The 20,398-nt window shown below is 38.1% G+C and overlaps 2 protein-coding genes across 2 annotated transcripts; one reads left to right on the plus strand and one right to left on the minus strand.

Moving 5' to 3' along the window:
• Positions 1-9,347: 9,347 nt before the first annotated feature.
• On the plus strand, positions 9,348-14,064 carry LOC121962822 (L-threonine 3-dehydrogenase, mitochondrial-like). The gene is made up of 10 exons (XM_042513130.1): positions 9,348-9,468; positions 10,683-10,870; positions 11,004-11,046; positions 11,174-11,244; positions 11,504-11,653; positions 11,782-11,954; positions 12,622-12,712; positions 13,338-13,430; positions 13,610-13,786; positions 13,873-14,064. The coding sequence occupies exons 2-10, from the start codon at positions 10,693-10,695 to the stop codon at positions 14,010-14,012; spliced, it is 1,116 nt and encodes a 371-aa protein (XP_042369064.1). The 5' UTR covers positions 9,348-9,468; positions 10,683-10,692; the 3' UTR covers positions 14,013-14,064.
• On the minus strand, positions 12,406-18,928 carry c24h8orf74 (chromosome 24 C8orf74 homolog). The gene is made up of 6 exons (XM_042512820.1): positions 18,881-18,928; positions 17,590-17,773; positions 17,231-17,454; positions 16,399-16,554; positions 16,058-16,328; positions 12,406-12,694 (listed from the first exon to the last, which is right to left on the minus strand). Exons 1-5 carry the CDS (start codon positions 18,926-18,928, stop codon positions 16,077-16,079), a joined length of 864 nt encoding a protein of 287 aa, XP_042368754.1. The 3' UTR covers positions 12,406-12,694; positions 16,058-16,076.
• Positions 18,929-20,398: the final 1,470 nt, after the last annotated feature.

Here is a 20,398-nt window from a genome sequence, read left to right on the forward strand (position 1 = left end):
AACAAACAGATCCAATGATTTTAACCGCTGAATAAAGCACTTGCACGTTGTAAACTGTGAAACTCTGGCACTGCTCATTACAGTTGGGCTTCTTACTATGGTGGCCGATGTAAAAATGCTAATGGTTTTATCTGAAGCCAGTGTTCGGTTTAACCATTCTGGGCTACTGTAGTTAAATGGCGGTGCAACATGTTGATCGCCATAAACTCGGGACCCGCTCCCTATGTAGATAATAACAGCTAATTTTAAGGTCAGGAAAACAAAATGTTTCTTACTTTCAGGTTATTATAAACTAAAGAAAACATGCTTATTATATCATATTCCATTTCTGTCAATATGTCCCCCAAAATCTTACACACTGGTCCTTTAATCCTGTGAATTTTGATCTGGTCAAAGAGGCCTCAAAAATATCTATAATAATTTGCAAGTTGGCTGCATGTTACAAGGCCTTACACAGTTTCGATGTGTCTAAAGGAAAAGTGTTACCCAGCCATTCAGCGAGTGAGCAGAGTGAGCAGGCTCAAGTACTGACCCTCGACTGCATGAGAGCAGACCGTGAGCACCGGCTCGGATCCAGACTTCCTTTATTATCTCCTTATTTTGGAGCGATTGTCAGGGGACCTTGAAGCATGGATGCCAAAAACTCAGGGTGTATCATCTCCCATAGTGGAAGCTTTGGTCCAGCATCAACCGTTGGCAGAGGCTAATGAACGCTATATAAACTGGAAAACTGATTTCCTTAATCCACTTACATTTCTTTAGATTCTATGGTGCCGTAAGCCTATTAGGCCGTAGAGCTGTGGCGAATCGCGCGATAAGTGTTGAAAGTAACAGCGGTGGGAGACTGAGCAGGAAGGAACAACTGTGGCACAATTGTCTCCTGAATGTTTCTTAGAGTACAGTATGTAATGTGTGATGAAATCATGCATGATATAAGCCGCAAAAAAGAAAGAATAACTTGAGAAAGAAATCAAACTGATTTCTTCATCGCTTATATCCAGCGCAGTAAGCTTGGATTTGTCTCTGGGGTTCTTTCTGTAACATTTATCGAGGGGGAAAAAAAACAGAAAGAGACAGAGAAGGATCAAGGTCTCTTCCTATAATTACAAAGATAGCACGGTCGCTCTGCCTCCCCAGTGGAGCCTCCGAGGCGTCACTCCCTGTCCCTTCATATTGTATAAAGACTGTTCTATCAGCACAGGAACGGCATCATTGCTTGTAAATTAATTTGGGGTTCCTGTCAGTCGGGGCCTTCTCCTCTCTTATCTGGCAGTGTAATATGGGAAGCTGAGAGGCTGGGGAGATACTGCTGAGAGCGCTGGAGGAGAGGAGGTGAGGGTATAGAAGGAGGAGGTGGGGGGGTATTAAAGAGAAGAGAGATAGATAGGAGGAAAGAGAGAGGCAGGGACAAAACAAGAGAGGCGAGTGCGAGAAGCGAATGGGTCCCTGCTGGATGTCAAGAGCGAATTCAAGGAAGTACCTGACTCAGTGATAAGTGAATATGGTCTGGTATCCTATTTTACACACACACACACACACACACACACACACACACACACACACACACACACACACACACACACACACACAGACTACTATTTGTCATCCAGACTGGACTCCGAGAGGCCTTCGCCTATCAGCACTATTTGTCCCCGTGTCACAGCCCGCGGATAAATCTTCTCCCGAAGATCCTTGTTTAAATCCACCCCCTATTACCAAAAGGCCAGCCCTCTCATGATGACCACATGTGCTACACACACACACACACGCACACACACACACACACACACACACCTCTGACCCCTCCAGTTGTTTCTTATTAACCCTTCACACGCTGTGTGTAGCCTCAATTCCCTAATGGCAATAAATAGGTCTGCCTACAATCCCATTAGTGGTGGGAGTCATGATGGTGAATTAGGAGAACATTGAGTGGATGGATGACGGAGGCTCATACAATAGAAAGACATTCAGTATCTTTACATTCTAATGGGGCTTATTTGGAAACATGGTTATCATTATTGTGTAATTATTAAAATCATCCATTTGTGGACATTTTGTGTTCTTTTATCACATGCTGTGTAAATATTTCAGCTTTTGTGAAAAGTTAACAGCGGATTCGGATCATTTGTGGGTGGCTAAATTAAGAGGAGGCATAGACAGCTACTAATTAATAGAGATGTCTTATGAGGGGCTTTTATTTTGCTAATTTAAAACCGTTAGCACTGTTTTTACATTTAAGCCTAATATTGTAGATCAGTGATACACGACTTAAGGCTCGTGGACATGAGCATAGCTTTTGTTTCAACAGGCAACATATATAAAAGGGGGTTTGGGGGAACTCTGGCAAAAAATTTTAAGCATTAAACACTTAATTTCCTGTATTATGGTGAATAATTATGCATAATTTTTCTTTCTGCATTAGCTTATGGTGCACATGTCTTTAATTTTGCCCAAATAAAAGTCCTCTGATACAGGGGGACAAAAAGGTGGCACACACATATGTAGCAGCTTTTCTGTCTGCAAAGTGGTTTTTATGTTTGTCCTGTTTGCTTGTCAGTCGACCAGCGACTCAACATATAAACCGCTGAATTCTATTAAACACTAGGACTGTGTGTATAATGTAGTGCAAATCTCAAGTGCATTTACTGACTATAATTACTGACTGTTTATTACTACTGTTACTGTAATTCTGTTATGCATTTGTGCAATGACAGTAAAGTAGGTGCAGGCTCTTGACTATTTCCTAATTTACAATGAGAATTAATCGATACCAAATGGGGATTTTTTTGGACTATGAATGTAAGTAAGGTGCCAGCGTGCATTAAAAAAGCATTAAAATAGAGCTTGTTCTATATTCTCAGAAAAAAAAGAAAAAGAAAAATGCCAGGACAACCCCCCCCAACAGAGGTCAGGGCTAAGCCCCCACTGTCCTTAAACCCGAGAAACGCCCCTGCTTACACCTGACCTGTGCGAGACTGCTGTGACTGGATCTGCCTCATTTAATAATTTTATCTGATAAATATTACTAATCTTTTTTTATTAACTGGCCCCTGGCATCCTGTTATTTTGCAAAAGTGGCCCCTGGGCAAAGCAAGCTGAACATCCCTGATGTAGACTATAATGGGAACTTAGAATTTACAGAAATCCAGAACAGCTTAATTAATTTGTGAGAAAATTGATGCATTGTCATAGATTACAAGATGAGATAATAAAAATACGCTCCACGTTGCCAACATTAAAATGCTGTTTGTATGTCTATGCAGCAATAAGAATATTCCATAATATCCACTCTGAGTGCAGAAACACTGTGCATAATAAGTACCTTTAACACGTTAATTATGCTGAAAATGCTTTGTGCATTAAGATTCTGAGTGCAGGACTTTTACTTGTAGTGTAGTATTTTTACTCTGTGGAATTACAACTTTTTCTCAATTAAAAAAGTTCTCAATACTTCTTCAAAAACTTCCATTTCCAAGGGAGAAGATTTACAGGGCGCAACACTAACATCAACAACAATAAGAACTAAATCCGTCTGTGTTAAATGAGAGTGCAAAATTCAGTTTTCCTCTGTGGCTGTGGTGCTTCAGGGCAAACGAAGTTAAATATAAAATAAAGTAAATATACTGTAGCTTTTCAGAATTGAAGCACTGTATGACTATTCATGTAAATCTGTGTGATCAAAAAGACTAGCTATCAAAAGTTAACAGAAAAGGCAGTTTTTGATGAGACGTGAATAATTTACTGTAATATCTATTGCTCTGACAGTGTATGTAAGAGTACTAGAGCACCGCTTCTTTGTCTTATTGTAAGTGTAAAACAATTTATTTCAACCAGGAGGTACGAGTAATTACATTCATTTTTGTGTATGTAAACAACAATTATTTCCACTCTGAATTTCCACATTAAACAAAGAATATATCTTGTTTCTCATGTGGAGAATCAAGTCTGCCACAACAAGAAAAGCCTCCCATTACTTCAAGCATGTCCACAAGGAAACAATGAGCAAAACAAGCCTGGAATTTGTGCATCTTCGGATATCTGGCAGACCTCCAAAATGGCAAAAACAACAGAGGCTATTTAGGCAAATGAACAATAAGACATGCATCATCTATTGTGGCCCATTCTGCACGGTTGGAAGTGAATCCACAGGAAAAATTGGTTCATATCCAAACGCTTAGAGTGTGGAGGTAGACGGAACTAATCCTGCCAAATTCATTCCTAAATAGAAACACCGTATTTTGGCACTACTGTGTACACTTTTAAGTTCATCATTTAGTAGTTTCTGTAGAGACAGAGTAGCAAGCGACTCCAAATATTAAACATGTTTAAATGCTCCTCTAAACACAATGCAAATGCATATGATAATTTGTTGTAAATTTCACCAAGTGAATTATGTGTCATATTTGAAAATTGCTTTTTGTAGTAAACATAAAGGCTAATATGACAGAAAAAAAGAAAAGACAACTGATAGGATAAACTGATCATTCCTTTTTGCATTTGCTAAGCAAAGAAATAACATAGATGCAAGCATACTGACATCTTGGATTTCTTGGTGTCTAGTGCCACCTAGTGGCTCAAAAACAACACAGACGCACACATGCACATGTAAAATAGAGAAGCCCTGCAGTTTGCTGGAATAAATATTATTTTTTTCTGTGAGTGCTTCTCTCCATATATTATTTTCCAAAAATTGTCGGTGTTTTCCAGTCAATTATTAAGATGTGATTGACTTGAAGATCGTTCAAATATATTTGTGTCCTTTTTTGGTGTCATTTTGTTTCTCTTTGTAGTTCATTTACATCTCTTATTAGTTAGTAGGTTGATAGTTAGTCTTTGAGAGAGGTTTGCCTTTTTTTGGTAATTTTGTATCTCTTTGTAGTTTGTTTGCTTCTCTTTGAGGTCATTTTGAGTATTTTCTTGGTTGATAGGTGTTCTTTTGAGTGACATTTTCCACACATGCATAGATGTTTGCATATGTCTTATGTTTGCATATGAGTGTGTACACTTGTCCACCATTCAGTTAGCGATGCAAGACACAGATTAATCTCCCTGCGTGCAGCAGAAAACAAATCACTTGTACATAATTAGCAGGGGCAAGGTTATGAGTGACACTGAATTTCATCTTAATTACAGGAGGGAAATTTGTTCCATTAATTTTATGGGGTTTGCATGAACACATCTCAAATAAGTTAATCACACCTGTCATTCTTCTGGTAAATGTTCACAACAACAGGACGATCACTTCATTTATTCTTATGGGAACTTCTGATTTCAACAATAAGCCTGCATTGGTTTACAAAATATTTATGTCGATGACATGTTGGAGAGCGCGTGCAGTTGTGGTTCTGGCTTATTTCAATCAATGGGGCCAAAATGGGACCAGGGAGTGTCATTTACCAACACACATTGCATGTATTAAATACATGACTTACACAGTCGTATCTATAGGATGGGCATACACAAGGTAGCCAACAGGGCCAACCATATTCCCATTATTAAACCTAATGATTCTTTACAGCCCAGATTAATATAAAACAATAATGAAGGAGCTCTTAGAAGCAGCTAGCAGACCTTCTGTTCAAGCTCATTCACATGTCACACACACTGCAAATACAAAACTACCATGAAACCAAATTATTCAAAGCCGCGGCGGGCTGACAGCAGCAACAACACAACAGCTTCAATAGGATGAAGTCAGGTAATTTTGGACACTTTTTGGATGATTAACAAGAAAACCAGCAAAAACTATGTGGTCTATCTTTGTTGCTTTGTTATGGTTCTCTGCTATGAGTCTATGAAAAAAAATGTTGTTAAGTAAAATAATTTCGAAACTTTAGGACTTCAAACAGGTCAAAAACCCTGACCTCAGTCCGATAACATGTTCAGGTAAACTGGGACAGCAGGTAAGGTCATATGAAAAAATCATGTTTGTGTGTTTTTAACTGGTTAAATGCATTTATCTCATTAATTTGTTAAATCATTCATGTAACCTCTGGCTATTTATTAAAAGATGATTGTTAAACTTTTTAGCCATGCTGTTCCCATTCTTTTGTTGTCTGTTTCCTTGGAGCCATATTGTCTACAATTGACATGCATGTGTGTAACAATTATGGCTAATTCTTGAGTATTGTGGCTGATATGGACTCACAGAATCAATTTTGATATTTTCTAAGAGAAAAAAATACTAAAATTTCTGTAAATGTCTGGAATGTAATGTGTTTTTTTATTATTATTATCAAATTAGATGCCAGTCAAAATGTTGGTGATTACAAAGGGATTATATCCAAATATATTCTTGTCGGCATAAAGTTAAAGTATAATTATTGACATGCTTGCGTAACAATTATGGCTTATTCTTGAGTATTGTGACTGATGTGGATATGGACTCACAGTTTTAATTTTCAGTTTTATTTTTTCTGAGACAATAAAATCTAAAAAAAAAAAATAAAATAAAAAAATAATAATAAATAATAATTTAAGTCAGAGTTATTTCATCCAGTAACCTAAACCATGCTGGTTTTAGCATAGAACTTTTTTACCTGAATACATTAAGTACTCACTCAAAACCCTTTCCCATAAAAAAGTAAAGAGCGTAGTGAAAATATCTGTATAACTTTGAATAAAAAACAGCATCCTGCAACTACTTTTGTTGTTATGCCCTTATTATTTTAGCTGCAATTTACTGTTCTGCAAGTTGAGACCTGTAATATTTTTAACTCTAAGACTAACAATCTAAATGATTGTTTCATGTAAAGCACATTTGTAGCAACAACTCGAGGACATGTTTAGTCCTGCTAATATTTAAGAGCCCAACAAGTCACACTGTATTTGTCCAATTTAACCTTATGTCTCAAATTACCTGACTTCACTGTGTTAAAGCGAATGACTCACTACAGCTCAGCTTAATAAAAACAGTAATAAAGAAATTCTAGCAGACAAACATTGCAAATGCAAAACAACCAATAAAACCAAATTATTCAAAGCCTCGGCGGGCTGACAGCAGCAACAACACAACAGCTTCAGTACAGTACATAATATCGCTTTCATATTAACAAGAAGAGCACAATTAAGAGATGAAAATCGATTAAAATACAGTCAAAAGTAGACATTTAGCCATAAAGGAACAAGCAAGCAAAGAGACAGAGAAGTAAACAGTAGGTGTGTCTCACTTACGTTGGTGACGTCCAAGTTCATGTGGCTTTCCAGAAATTTCCACGTCATGATATGTCCCACTGCACCTGCTGTCTGCGTCCGTGTTTCGGTTAGTTGGTTAACAAAAGTCCATTTCTTCGTTCTCCGTCGCCGCTAATTAGCTTATGCAGCTGTTCCAAAACGCGGTAGCGTTAGCATTAGCAACATTACGAAACAAGCTAACTAGCCAATATTATTTCATATAAATAACGTTGATAAATGTCAATTGTCACATTATATGGTTGGCTTCGCCGTTAATTTAATAGTTTCCTTTTTAAAAATCGTCCACTTACGGCTTTGCCGCGGCCTGACAATGACAATACCCCGACATGGTGTTTTGACCTTCAGACAGGAAACTAATTCTTCTTCTTCTGTGTGTTTAATTGACTTTTAATTAACTCTATTGAGTGGCGAAAGGATGACGTATTTTTGTAGGCCAACCAACCAGGAAGTTGGCATCGCAGTGGTTCCCTCATCAAAAACCTTATGGGATTTTTAAATGGGATTTGCGATTATCGCCAAAAACAAACAAAAAAAGCTCTCTGATGAACAGACTTACACGTTTTGTTTAGCATGATAATATTCACAGAGGGACACAATTTTTGTGAGTTCTGAAGCATAAATGAAATGGCCAGAAGCAAAAAAGCTATTATTAGGCAATTTAAAATAGATCCACGGACCATACACCAATGGTCGCACGACTTAAACGTCACAACTACAACTACAACTGTAAACACCGATTTATAATAGATCCATGGTAAAAACACGATCGAAGAATATTATAAACAGATAAATCTACAAGTTTGAGAGCGACTCTGGAAAGCTGTAAAGGCGGGCAAGTCGCGGACGTATTTTACCTTGCAGAACAAAACGTCTAAATATATTTATCCTGTGTTAACCACAGACCTTATTTAAGGCATTTTACCCAAAGCCTATTTTAAAAGCCCACAGACTTTAAGACGGGGGAACCGGAGCTGCTAAAAGGTTAACGGACCTGTGTTTAATCCTGTTAGGGTGCAGTGTCGTCTATTGATCACATGATTGGCGACGTTCACCTGCAGTTACAACCACAGGGGGCGCTGTTTCCCCTATATACGGAAAACAAGAAACTTACTGTTTACTTATTATTTACTATTATCATATTATTTTTTTAATTTCATTTAGAGCCATTATTTTATTAATTATTAATTAGTTACTTATTATTAATAGTTTATTTCCTAGGTAGTATATAATATAAAGTAAGAAAAATATTTCAAAGATCTTTCAATGTAATTGTCTCGAAATCTCCAAAATCACACCATTTATAGATAAATACTGAAATATTGTTATTTAGGGATGGTCATGCATTTCCCCTTAGTCATACAGAATGGATTAAGGGGAAATATTTGTAAATCCGGGGAGGGTTATGCTATATCAAAAAAAAAAAACTACTCTCCTTTACAAATCAAAATGTTGGTGATAGCAAAGGGGTTACATCCAAATAAGCTGTTTGCAATAAAATACGTTTATATGTAGAATATGACATTCATTGTATTGCTTTGCATCTTTTCCCCTTGCATCTGCGATTTCTCTTGGGATAGCCTATTGCTGGACATTCTTCAGCTTTATTTTCCAGTTTATCAGGAAGTAATTAAATGTAATAAGTTACATCACTTTCATTTTTTTTTGGGATTGTTTTGGTTTGTTGTTGTTGTTTTTTATATCATGACCCCTCCCTTGAGGTACAGATAATTTTCCTTAAGCCAGCCAGCCACCCTGACGGACTGGAGAAAAATGCATGACCGTCACTCCACGATTACCATATCTTTTGTGTGTCTTTGGGTGTTTGTTTTTTTAGTCAAAACAAACAAAACCACCATTCAAAGCTGAAAATCCCTCCCCTAAACCAGATAAAAGAACTCCCTCCCCAGTGCTAAAAAAATATTTGAGGTATCTCCCCCATTTTGCGCCAACTTTCCCCTCTCATAAATAACGAGTCCCTTATTCATAACTTTTTTTTAAGTAACCAATAATCTGTAAAATATTACATTTCAAAAGTAACCTTCCCAACACTTACTGTAGTACCGGAAATTAATTTGATCACCCTTTCCTTCAGTTGTAAATACAGATTTTATTTTGAAAGCCACAACAGGAAGTTTGTATTTTATTTGGGCAGGCTCGCGGGACAAGCCTCTCGAGCTGTAAACCAATCACAGTGCATCTCAGCCACGCGATTACTTTCCATGTCCCATCACAAACACTGGCAGTCTGAAGGAGTCCCAAGACGACTTTTCATTTGTAAGATTGACATTAAAGTAAGAAATAACATTGATTTTACTGTAAGTGTTTATTTACCCAGGTCAGAGAGCCGTTTGCAGCCTGATCGGCGGAGTTTTAGCGGATAAAGCATAAAGCCTCAGCTCGCTAATGTTCACGTCAGGCTGTTAGATGATAGCCAGGCTGACGATACCGTTATCTAACGTCCAGCAGCAGGGGGAGAGGTGGTGTTATGTTGGCCTGGCACCACAGATAGTCACATTATTATTATTAATATATGGTAGGAAACATTAGTTTAGCACCCGGTTTGGTAACGCTGTTGTTTGAGCGCAGGTGCAGTTTGAGGCAAGCACGTCCCGTTGAACTTAATTTTAAAAATCACAAATTTAAATGTCTTTCCGGGTTTTAAACATGTATAACTCTTAAAACACGACATAACACATTTTTGACATTCATTTAGGTACTGTTTTCAATTCGGGATAGATTGTATGTCAAGTAATAAAGCTGCAATACATTTATAAATATATATAAATAATCAGTGTGTAATGCATGTAGTAACGCAGTTGTAAAGCCATACCTCCTAATAATGCATTGATCTCAACTTTTAAATTCGAATACACAAATGTAATATACATTGCAGAGCTACTAACTTGTTAGATTGCATTATTTTTGTAAGTGTACACATCTAAGTTGGCGTTTCGGATTGGTCCACATGAACCTAACTGCCCCTACAAGATTGAGGATGGTCTGGAATATATATGAACTAGTCTATATTTAGACCAAGTCAGCAGCAGGCTGCAAGAAGCTAATCTGAGGTAGGTGTTAGGATTAGGCAAGACTTTATTCACACATTGTGTGTCTTTATTTTGCCTGCTCCAATTTAATAAATAGGCAAAATGTGCCTTTAAATTTCCACCTTTAGAATAAAAGGTATTAAGGTAAATTAAAACCAAAGATGAAGCAATGACAATTAAAGAACCAGAGAGAAACAAACCAGAAATTATCACAGTTAATCTGCAGAATAAATTACGACTACAGTGACACTGAATAAAGAGTAAAAGTACACACTGTTCTGTACACCGGGGCAGCATCTAGAGCGACACCTACACCTGAAGCTCAGAGACAGATTGCTCTTGACAGCATTAGTGCATTCAGTAACCGTGATGCAACTGTTGTGACATGGTAGTACTTCAGATGTGGTCACTGTTGCTGTTAATGCATGCTTTTGTTTCTAGGAGGTGTACAATGCTGGTGATGCAGTCAGTGAGGGGTGCAGTGAAGCATGCTGGGAGCCAGTGCAGTGTTGCGCGATTGATGTCAGCAGTATGTGGTATCAGCTCATCCTCACGACAGTTGGCAGCTTTTGGGAGAACAGCTCCCTCATCCTGCACTGATACAGACCACCCTAAAGTCCTCATCACTGGTGGGTGTTTGACTGGTCTGTGTTACTATATCAGCTCTATCTTTTAGGTTTCCTCCTATAATATAAAGTTTAACACAGACACAATGACTCTTGTCTTTGGTAACTCATTTTTCTTTCTTTTTGTCCATTGCAGGAGGGCTTGGACAGCTCGGGGTGGGGCTCGCCAAGTTGCTGAGGTAAGGAGTTACATCTTGGCTATCAACTCAATAATCTAGGATGTAGTTCAAAAACCAGCGAAAACAGTGAAAAATCTTCTCTTCGGTTAATATTTACATTTTGTTTACATTTTTGTTTCACCTTCAGGAGACGATTTGGAAAAAACAATGTGATCCTTTCCGACATCAGGAAACCCCCCAACCACGTTTACCACAATGGTGTGTTTTTTGGTTTTTTTTCTTCCATGGAATTCAAAATAAATTGACTTTTGGGTCTGTGCAATTTTTTCAACACAGGTACAAGATTATATAATACCTGATCGATTTTTACCAACCAAAAAAACATCACTCAGGTTTTGTTGTGAGGTTGTTTTCAAGCAAATCTGTCAATTTTAGGATAAATGTTTCCTTTGGGGGAATTCATTCTCATTTGGGCCCAGAAAATATAGAAAAAAATAGTCTTTTGTGTCCCCCACAGGTCCATTCATCTTCTCAGACATTCTTGACTATAAGAACCTCAGGGAAATTGTGGTGAACAACAACATCAGCTGGCTGGTTCACTATTCAGCTGTGCTGTCCGCTGTCGGAGAGAACAACGTCGCACTAGCCAAAGAGGTCAACATCACAGGTAAATGCGCAAACATTTTCATTAAATTTATATTACTGTGAAAGTACCGAAGATTACAGATTCTGTTGTAAAAGTATTTAGCTTCACCTCAACACGGACTCTTACGTGCACCCTCTCTCTCTTTGTAGGTCTCCATAACATATTAGACATCGCAACCGAACATGGTCTGCGTGTGTTTGTCCCCAGCACGATCGGTGCCTTCGGTCCGTCCTCACCCAGGGACCCAACCCCCCACCTGTGTGTGCAGAGACCGCGCACCATCTACGGTGTCTCCAAGGTCCATGCAGAGCTGATGGGTGAGGTGAGGCACACAGAGGCATCAAGTGTGTTGAAATGTTGACCCCAAAGGAGCCAATTTACAGCCTCAGATCCTCAGGTGGGGCCCATCTGGTCATTCCAAAGTTGAGGCTCAAAACTACAGGTGACCGTGCTGTTGCTATCAGGGCCCTCGGCTCTGGGACGACCTGCCCGAGGAGATAAGGCTCACAGAAACAGTGACTTCTTTTAAATCACTTTTTAAAACCCATTTTATAGACTTGCTTTCATGTGATTGTGTTTTTTTATTTATTTTAATTTTTTTTTTTTTTTTTTTACTTCTTTTTTTAAAACCTATTTTATTTTACTTTTTATTTATTTTTTTTAACCAATGTTAATTTCTTTTTATTTCCTTGAATTTGTGGTTTTATTGCTTTTGTTGTTTTTGGTCTATTTATTTGTATTATTTTCCATTGACATTTTGCATCTTGGTTTGTTCGTCCTCTTGTTTTAATTTTTCTCCTAATTTTACCCTAGCTTTGTCTCGCTTGTGTTCAGTAGGACTGTATGGCTTTTTTTGTGGTATTGCCCTCTGTGTATCCCATTTCTACTTTTGCTTTGTTTGTCAAAGCATATGTAAACTCTGTTTTAAAGGCAATACATAAATAAAGTTCTTATTACCTTTTAAAGCTTTGCCTCCCTCTCTTTGTCAGTACTACCACCACAGGTACGGGCTGGATTTCCGCTGCCTCAGGTATCCAGGAATCATCTCAGCTGACTCCCAGCCTGGAGGAGGAACCACAGGTAAGCATTTCTGAGGAGGAGGTGTTTAAAGAGATAGTACAATTTCTTTTAAAGTGGGGTTGTGTGAAATACTTAGCCATAGTGAGTGTTTCCCACAATGGATGCCAGTCGGCACGCTCCCTGTTTAGAGAAGCAGACAGAAGCACCAGCAAAATGTATTTGGCAGTGTTAGACCAGCAGCTCTCGTGTTCTGCAAGTTAAAAATTATTGTTTTTGTAAAAGGATTCTGGTGGCTTTGACAAGAGCGGAGATATGTTTCAGTTCGCCAAAGAAAAGCTGTGAAAATATTCTAAATGTAGCACAGACTACCTCCCTTTAATATATTTTGATGCCTCCCCCGTTCACAGCAGTACATGGCTTAGCTTATGTGGCAGTAGTTCTGTCTGCTTCTCCAAACTGGGGGCATGTTGACAGCTATCTACTGTAGGTAACTCACTGACGTCCTACAAGCCCCCTTTAATAAATTCAAACTATCCCTTTAAGGTGAAAGCTACCTTAGAGTGGAATAAAGATGGTGGACCGAGCTTTTGTAGTTAGCTACTGTTTATACGGATTTAACAAAAGAGATATAATGCGTTCTGTTGTTGTTGGTCTTAATCTTGAACTGTTTTTTCTAATTTCCCAGATTATGCTGTCCAGATCTTCCATGCAGCTGTGAAAACCGGTTGTTTTCAGTGCAACCTGCGCAGCGACACGCGGCTTCCTATGATGTACATTGGTAATGTCGGACATTGTAATTTTGTCAAAAAATAGCTGTTTTTTTCTGTCACTATTTCAATTTTCCTAATGATGCTCAAACTGTAATCCACCTTGTTTTCCCTCCATCTCTTTCTTATCTCTCCTCTCCTGCTCACCCGTCATTTTGCCCCCCCTTCGTCTGAACCTCTTCCTGTCCAGATGACTGTCTCAGGGCCACTTTAGAGTTCTTGGAGGCTTCGGAGGAAACACTTCTCAGCCGCACCTACAACATCAATGCTATGAGCTTCACACCACACGACCTCACCCAGGAGATACACAAAGTCCTGCCTGACGTCAAGGTCACCTACAAAGTGGATCCAGTCCTGCAGGCTATAGGTGAGACCGGTGTCAGACTACCTAATAGTCACAAAGAGTTTTGGCTGAATACCAAATCTCTTTCCTGTCTCTTTTTATTTTTTTAGCGGACGGCTGGCCAATGGCATTCGATGACAGCGCGGCGAGGCGGGACTGGGGCTGGAAGCATGAGTACGACCTCTCAGAGTTGGTGCAGACCATGCTGACCCACATCACCGTGCAAAACCAGCTCGCACAAGTCTACTGAGCCTTTTGTAGCAAAGCTTTATTTTGAAAATACAGTACTGTGCAAAAGTCTTAGGCCACCAGTTACTGTTTTAGCAAAGTTTGAATGAGGATATCTTTCTTTTATTCTTTCTTTTTGTGTTTCTTTCTTTAATTCTTTCTCAGTCTCTTTATTCAGATACAAAAAAGAAAACAGAACAATGCATTAAAACAAACAAACAGATTGAAGTCAATATTTAGTGCAAAACAAAGAATTGCACAATCATAAAAAAAGGTAGCTCAAATTATTGTTTTATTCTGAAATATTAGCATTTTTAATACAGTGTAAATGTTTCCTGCATGTTCTGATTGCACTGTAGTAAAGAGACTACTGAGAAATAAATATGCGTGGTTATTTTAACCCTCCTAAAATAAAAAAGTTTCAGGTGGCCTAAGCCTTTTACACAGTACTGCGCGTGAGGATTTAAGAGCATTTTAGCCTTCAGTATTTTATTTTAAAAAGTTATGTCTCGACAAAGTCACCACATATGACCTGAAATATTAAAAAAAAGAGGACTAAAAAATAGTCTAATAAAAAATAAATGCAATCAATTTGACCATAAAAATACAATGTGAACCTCCATATCAGAAGCATAAAGACATTCCACCTCTCTTCACTCTTCCTCTCCCTCCTAATCTGTCCATCACATCTCTTTTCTCCCTCTTAATCTCCATCCATCCGGCGTTTGTGCAAGAGCACGCTGGATACAATTGCAAAGTTACTGAAGTGTTAAGAGAGTTGAGTTCTCTCTCTGAATGTACTGTATTCATGTCATATTGTGAATGTAAGTATGCAGATGACAGCCTGCTGTATATTATGCGTCTGTCATATGTAGCAGCTAAACGCTTGCCTTAGGGAGGCACCTCTGCCATCCCAAAAACCAGCTGACTCCGAGTTCGAGCTGCACTCCAACTGGTCACCAAACGTACTGTAACCATAAACACAGAAAGGCTTTATTTGGGTACTGTTGCTCTAGAGTTTTGCCCAACTGGCAGCCCTGCTGTAGTTTACAGGTGCTGCAACCGTAGTTGCCAAGCAGAGCTGTTGACCTTTAAAATAAATGTTCCAGTTAAAGAAGAAAAGCTTCTAATAGCTGTTTGACTTTTGCACTAGCTGCTTTTATATTCGTGTTATTTCTATTTTAATGACTTGTATTGTTGCATTCTGTCTAGAAGCTGCAGTCTCGGTGCTGAATCTTTATGAATGTTCTTTATGAATCAATGAATGTAGCAGTCATTTTTATTTTACTGAGTAAAACTGAGCTCTTCAGTTTTGGAGCTGTGCTGTCTGTTTGTGAAAGATGTGTAGAATGAAAAGCATTACAGCTCAAGTTGTTTTAATTTTTGGGATATTTGTGTTATTTATAGAGCTATTCTTTGCAGCTTTTTCTGTCAAACCAAAGACTTCTTTTTTTTTTAAATAAATACTTGAAACTTGAAATGAAACCACTTCTTACAGCTTTTCCATTGAAATCTAGTGAATCTAGCGAGTAGATCTAGTTTCATTTGTCTATCTTGTAATTGCCTTTGTCAAAATGAGTCTCCTTGTTCCACCTGAAAGTACACACGGATGTAAAAACATTTAAACCTAGTACTTTTTTATTTTACTTACATTTACCTGTTGGCAAAATGTAGATTAATCAAACTCACTCTAATAACCATATTCCTACATAAAACCTACATCTGCACAAGGCCACATATTTACTAATTTCTACACTGTAAATATAAACTGTTTTAACCTGAAAACGTTAGTGTCTGGGCTGCCTTACATTTTTAAGTTAACTGAATTTTTAGAAGATAAGTTAAATCGTGACAAAATGATCTCGACTTGATGATTTTTTTCAAAAATTCAGTCTAAAATTTGTTTTAAAAATGATCTCTATAAGGTCTTAAGAAGCATTACATTTTAGTGTCTCATACCTGAAGATACTTTTTTAAATTTCCCACAATGGACAATGATGTAGGTCAGAAATGGTGAGAAATAACACAGAAATCTCCAGAAGCAAAAGAGTTCAAAATGGAAATTACTTGTTCATACGTCCTGTCTTCACACTGCACGCCCAGACTCCCTCTGTCCTGTTTTTGCTGTGTGCTGCTTCGCCTTTCCTGCTGCGTCTGGATGTGCGCCGCTGTGACTTGTGTTACAGAGAACAGGACTGTGGAGCCGTCCTGTGGCCAGAGCCGCCTGCTGCAGTCTGAGCTGCAGGATGTCGCTGAGCAGGGACGCCTCTTGGTTCAGACTCTGCAGCATCTGGCCCTCTGTGGCCCTCACTGCTGCACGAACCAACGCCACAACACCCTGCAGAGTAAAACTGTTCATCAGAGCACTGAAGATATTCCAAAATTCTTTTTCCTTTTGTGAGTCTTACCTCTTTGTCCAGTTGCTCATTTTCAGGAACATCAACCTCCCCCAAAGTGACCCTTGACCCCTCTCGCAGCCCCTGCAGCATCTCCTCCTTCTGCCGCAACATTGAGGTGAGCTTCCCTCGTTGGTGCTGATGCTCCCACTCATGTAAATCTGTCCCCTGCACATTAACACACACTCATCACATGCATGTGTTCACTGGAGCTGTCTGCTAGGGGTTGAATGTAACTAAGTACATTTACTCAAGTACTGTACTTAAGTCAAAATGTGTGTGGTACTTTACTTGAGTATTTTCTGTTCATGCTACTCTATACTTTTACTCCACTACACTTTAGAGGGAAACGCTGTACTTTTTTCTTCACTATATTTAACTGTCAGCTTTACTTATTTTACAAATAAGATCTTTGCATAAAAATTATGAGTAGACTTTATGCAAAGGTTTTCTTTTTTCTTTTTAATGTTGAGATCTTTGGGGTGTTTTTTTTCCTCTGTGTATGTTTTTTTATTCTTTCTAATTTGTTTTTTTAAACACACACACACACACACACACTTTTGTTTTCTGTTTCTTTTTTACTAAGTTTGGGGTGTTTTTTACTTCTTTTTTTAAATAATTTTGAGGTAATGAGGTGTTTTGTTTTTAGATTTTCCTGCATGAGGTACTTTTACTTTTAATAATTTAGCATATTTACTTACTTTTACTTAAGTAACATTTTCATGCAGGACCTTAACTTGCAACAGAGTACTTTCGCAGGGTGGTATTAGCACTTTTACTAGAGTAAAGGATACTTCTTCCACCACTGCTGGTTGCTTGTCACTGATGATAGAAGCTTTGTTACCTGTGCTAGAGGACAGGGCGTGGGTGGCAACTGCACCTCCAAGTGTAGCTGAGCGATGGACATGTTAGCAGCTCCGCTCACTGCCGCCTGGAAAAGCCTCCGCCGGCTGATGCAGGTGTCTGTGAGGAAGCGGGTGAACTCGTGTCGGTGGACAGAGGTGAGGTTTGGCAAATATTCAGACAGCGCGTCTCTCAACAGGGACAACAGTTTGGGTACATTGAGACCTGATGGATAAAAGACAAGATAGAAGCCTGGGAGGTTTATTCCACCAATCACCAGCAGAATAAGATACACAACTGCGCTCTTTGAATGATGTTTTAATAAAACACACGAGCAGATTGTCTGCGGTTTGCTCTGACCGTCCAGCTGAGGGAAGATGCCTTTGGCAATCACAGCAGCCCGGATCACGTGACGCCAGGGGAAGCCACTGGCCGCAGCGAACATGGCGATGTCATACACAAACTCCTGGTGGAAGCACTGCCGTTCATCGCAGAACTCAGGCCAAGAGAAGTGACAGCTGAGCCTCTGCACACCTGCCTCTCTCTGTCACAGACAGGGATACACACACAAAAACACAATTATTTTATTATTAATGCACTGATGAATATGCAGGATTTTAAGTTGTGGAGCTTTAATTTTTATTTATGACACAACTGAACTGAATTGTTCTGCACTTCTGTCTTTGAATTATAATTTAATCACTTTATATACACATTGTTTTTGCTGATATAAGCAGTGATGGATGAAGCATCTAGATCCTTTATTTCAGTAAAAGTATTAATACCACTCTGTAAAAATTATATGTTACAAGTAGAAGTCCTGCATTGAAAATGTTACTTAAGTTAAAGTAAGTATAATCAGGGAAAAAGTATTACAAGTAACCAATGCAGAAAAATTTAAAAAAAAAAAACACCCAAAAAACTCAAAATTTTTAGAAAAATCATAGAAAAAACACCCCTCAAATCCCTCAAAATCATCAGGATGAAATAAACTTTTTTCTTTCCTTTTTTTTTTTTTTTTTTAAATCAAGACCCCCCCGAGTTAGTTAGTTTGACTTGAGCTTCCCTGACTGTCTGGGGGAAATACATTGCCTCCCCCGTTTTGCACCAGCCCTCCTCTCTCATAAATAATGAACAGAGCCTTATACCTTACACAGTTTTGTAGTTAATGCAAAGTATCAGATTATAATAGGCCATTATACTGTTTTGTAGTTATATTAACAATCTTCAAAGTAACTATGTCAAATAAATATAGTGGAGTGGAGTACAATATTTCAGTCTTAAATTAAATGGAAGAGAGTATAAAGTAGCATAAAATGTAGATACTCAAGTACAAGTGCCAAAAGTTGTACTCAAGTGCAGTATTTGAGTAAATAGCCCATATAATAAAAACATTTCAGAACTTAACATGAAGTATAACTCTTAGTAATGTAGCTGGGAGACATTAGTATAAACGTTTTAGTGGCTATACGGTGCAAAGAATGAGCAGCAGTGTGTGTTTTGTTAGTTCGCTAGCGTTAACTCTCTAACCGGTTACTGCGTGTTTGGGTCGATTATCTCGTGTTACAAAGTTCCTGGCGACATAATAACACGACATTCTGTTTTCATTCATTAAATAAAGTTCCCAGATGTTAATTCAATGCTCGCCTACCTGCTGCCTCGCTATCTGTGCTATTTCGCTCTCTGTAAGGGACTCCATCATTTATAAACTACGCAAGGGCACTTGGTTGCCATTGGAGACAGACGGACGCAGGAGCGTCGGTTGGGAGCGCGACGCAGTGAACGCGATCACGTCACTCGTACGTACGACGTGAGGCAGGGGTCAGTTTATGGAACGTTGTGGGATGAAAATAAAATGAAATAAAACAAAACTCAGCGTCTCGCACTTCAGACAATATTAAAGGCACATGAATCATTTAAATACAAATATAAACTACAAATACATTTAAAGGAAACCTTACAATAATTTTTAATAAAGTGCTATTTTAAAATTCGTGCCGCTGTTGGTGGAATGTAACAATTGATTTATGATTCTAAAATCAATAAGATTTAATCGTCCTCAATGGTTTGAAACAAATAGGAAACTATTCATATCTTTTATTTCATTTTTAATTTCTTTTTTAAATTGTATCTTAAATTTAAATTAAATCATGTTTTATTTGTAGTGTTTTAATTTTTGTCCTATTAATGCTTTTATTATTTTTATGCTTTTGTATTTATTCATTTATACTGACATTTTGCGTCTTGCATTATTTTGTCTTCTTGTTTCAAAGTTATCTTAACTTTGCTATAGTTTTGTCTTGCTTATGTTTTGGTGGAAAAGTTGTCTTAGACACTGTTATTGTTTGTCAGTGAGTTTGTTAGAGAGCCACTAATTGGTGCTATCATGTCACTAGGCTTAATCCATCAGGGCCTACAGATGGCACACACAGGGTTAATCCTCTTTAGCATGAATCCCACTCCTCTTCTTCTCCCCCTTCCTCCTGTCTTCTCCTCCTCCCCCTATGGTTCTCTAAAAAACGGAGGAGTGCATTTTTTATGTAAAGATAACAGATTGAGATTACGTTAAGGTAGCCATATCAACAACATACAGTTTCCGGTCGGGTACTTAAAAATAAAAGTTTTATTAGCTAAATTACTAAAGGTATAACATTTTTATCTTCGCATGAAAATTATTATGTAGATAATTAATAGCATTAGATATATGTATGTAACTGTACTAATATAAAAAAAAACCTCACATTTTGTTGCTCATGAAAAATGTATTGGGGTGTGAGTGGGGTTCTGCTAAATTTCAGGGAATTTCCACAGAAAAGCAGGTAAAATGTAGTTTTAGAGTTTCTAAATAATTTGTCCATGAGTAAAATGTTCTAAAATTAATTTTAAAAAGGTCTGTATTGCCTTCCCTCTCCCTCCTCTACATTTGATACGGAAAACTTGGAAGAATATGACAGTTCTTAACCTAAATTTTAGGGTCATTGGTCTCTGGCTTAGTTGTAAAAAAACATTTTTTAGATTATGGGGCTAGACTCTTTCTTTTGAGCTTAATTCCTCATGCCCAAGAGGAAGGAACTCAGAAAACTGTTGAAAACTGAGTAGCTACATTTAGTTTACAAGTACTGTACCTAAGTATTAATTTTAGGTACTTAAAACGTTTACTCCACAAACA

This window comes from Plectropomus leopardus, chromosome 24 (genome assembly GCF_008729295.1).
Source record: "Plectropomus leopardus isolate mb chromosome 24, YSFRI_Pleo_2.0, whole genome shotgun sequence".
Lineage (NCBI taxonomy): Eukaryota > Metazoa > Chordata > Actinopteri > Perciformes > Serranidae > Plectropomus > Plectropomus leopardus.

Coding starts and splice junctions, on each gene's coding strand:
- LOC121962822 (XM_042513130.1), top strand. CDS start 10,693: ATGCTGGTGATGCAGTCAGTGAGGGGTGCAGTGAAGCATGCTGGGAGC. Junction 11,245..11,503: donor CAACCACGTTTACCACAATG/GTGTGTTTTTTG, acceptor TGTCCCCCACAG/GTCCATTCATCTTCTCAGAC. Junction 12,713..13,337: donor GCCTGGAGGAGGAACCACAG/GTAAGCATTTCT, acceptor CTAATTTCCCAG/ATTATGCTGTCCAGATCTTC.
- c24h8orf74 (XM_042512820.1), bottom strand. CDS start 18,928: ATGGAGTCCCTTACAGAGAGCGAAATAGCACAGATAGCGAGGCAGCAG. Junction 17,455..17,589: donor CATCTTCCCTCAGCTGGACG/GTCAGAGCAAAC, acceptor TTTATCCATCAG/GTCTCAATGTACCCAAACTG. Junction 16,329..16,398: donor ATGAGCAACTGGACAAAGAG/GTAAGACTCACA, acceptor TTTACTCTGCAG/GGTGTTGTGGCGTTGGTTCG.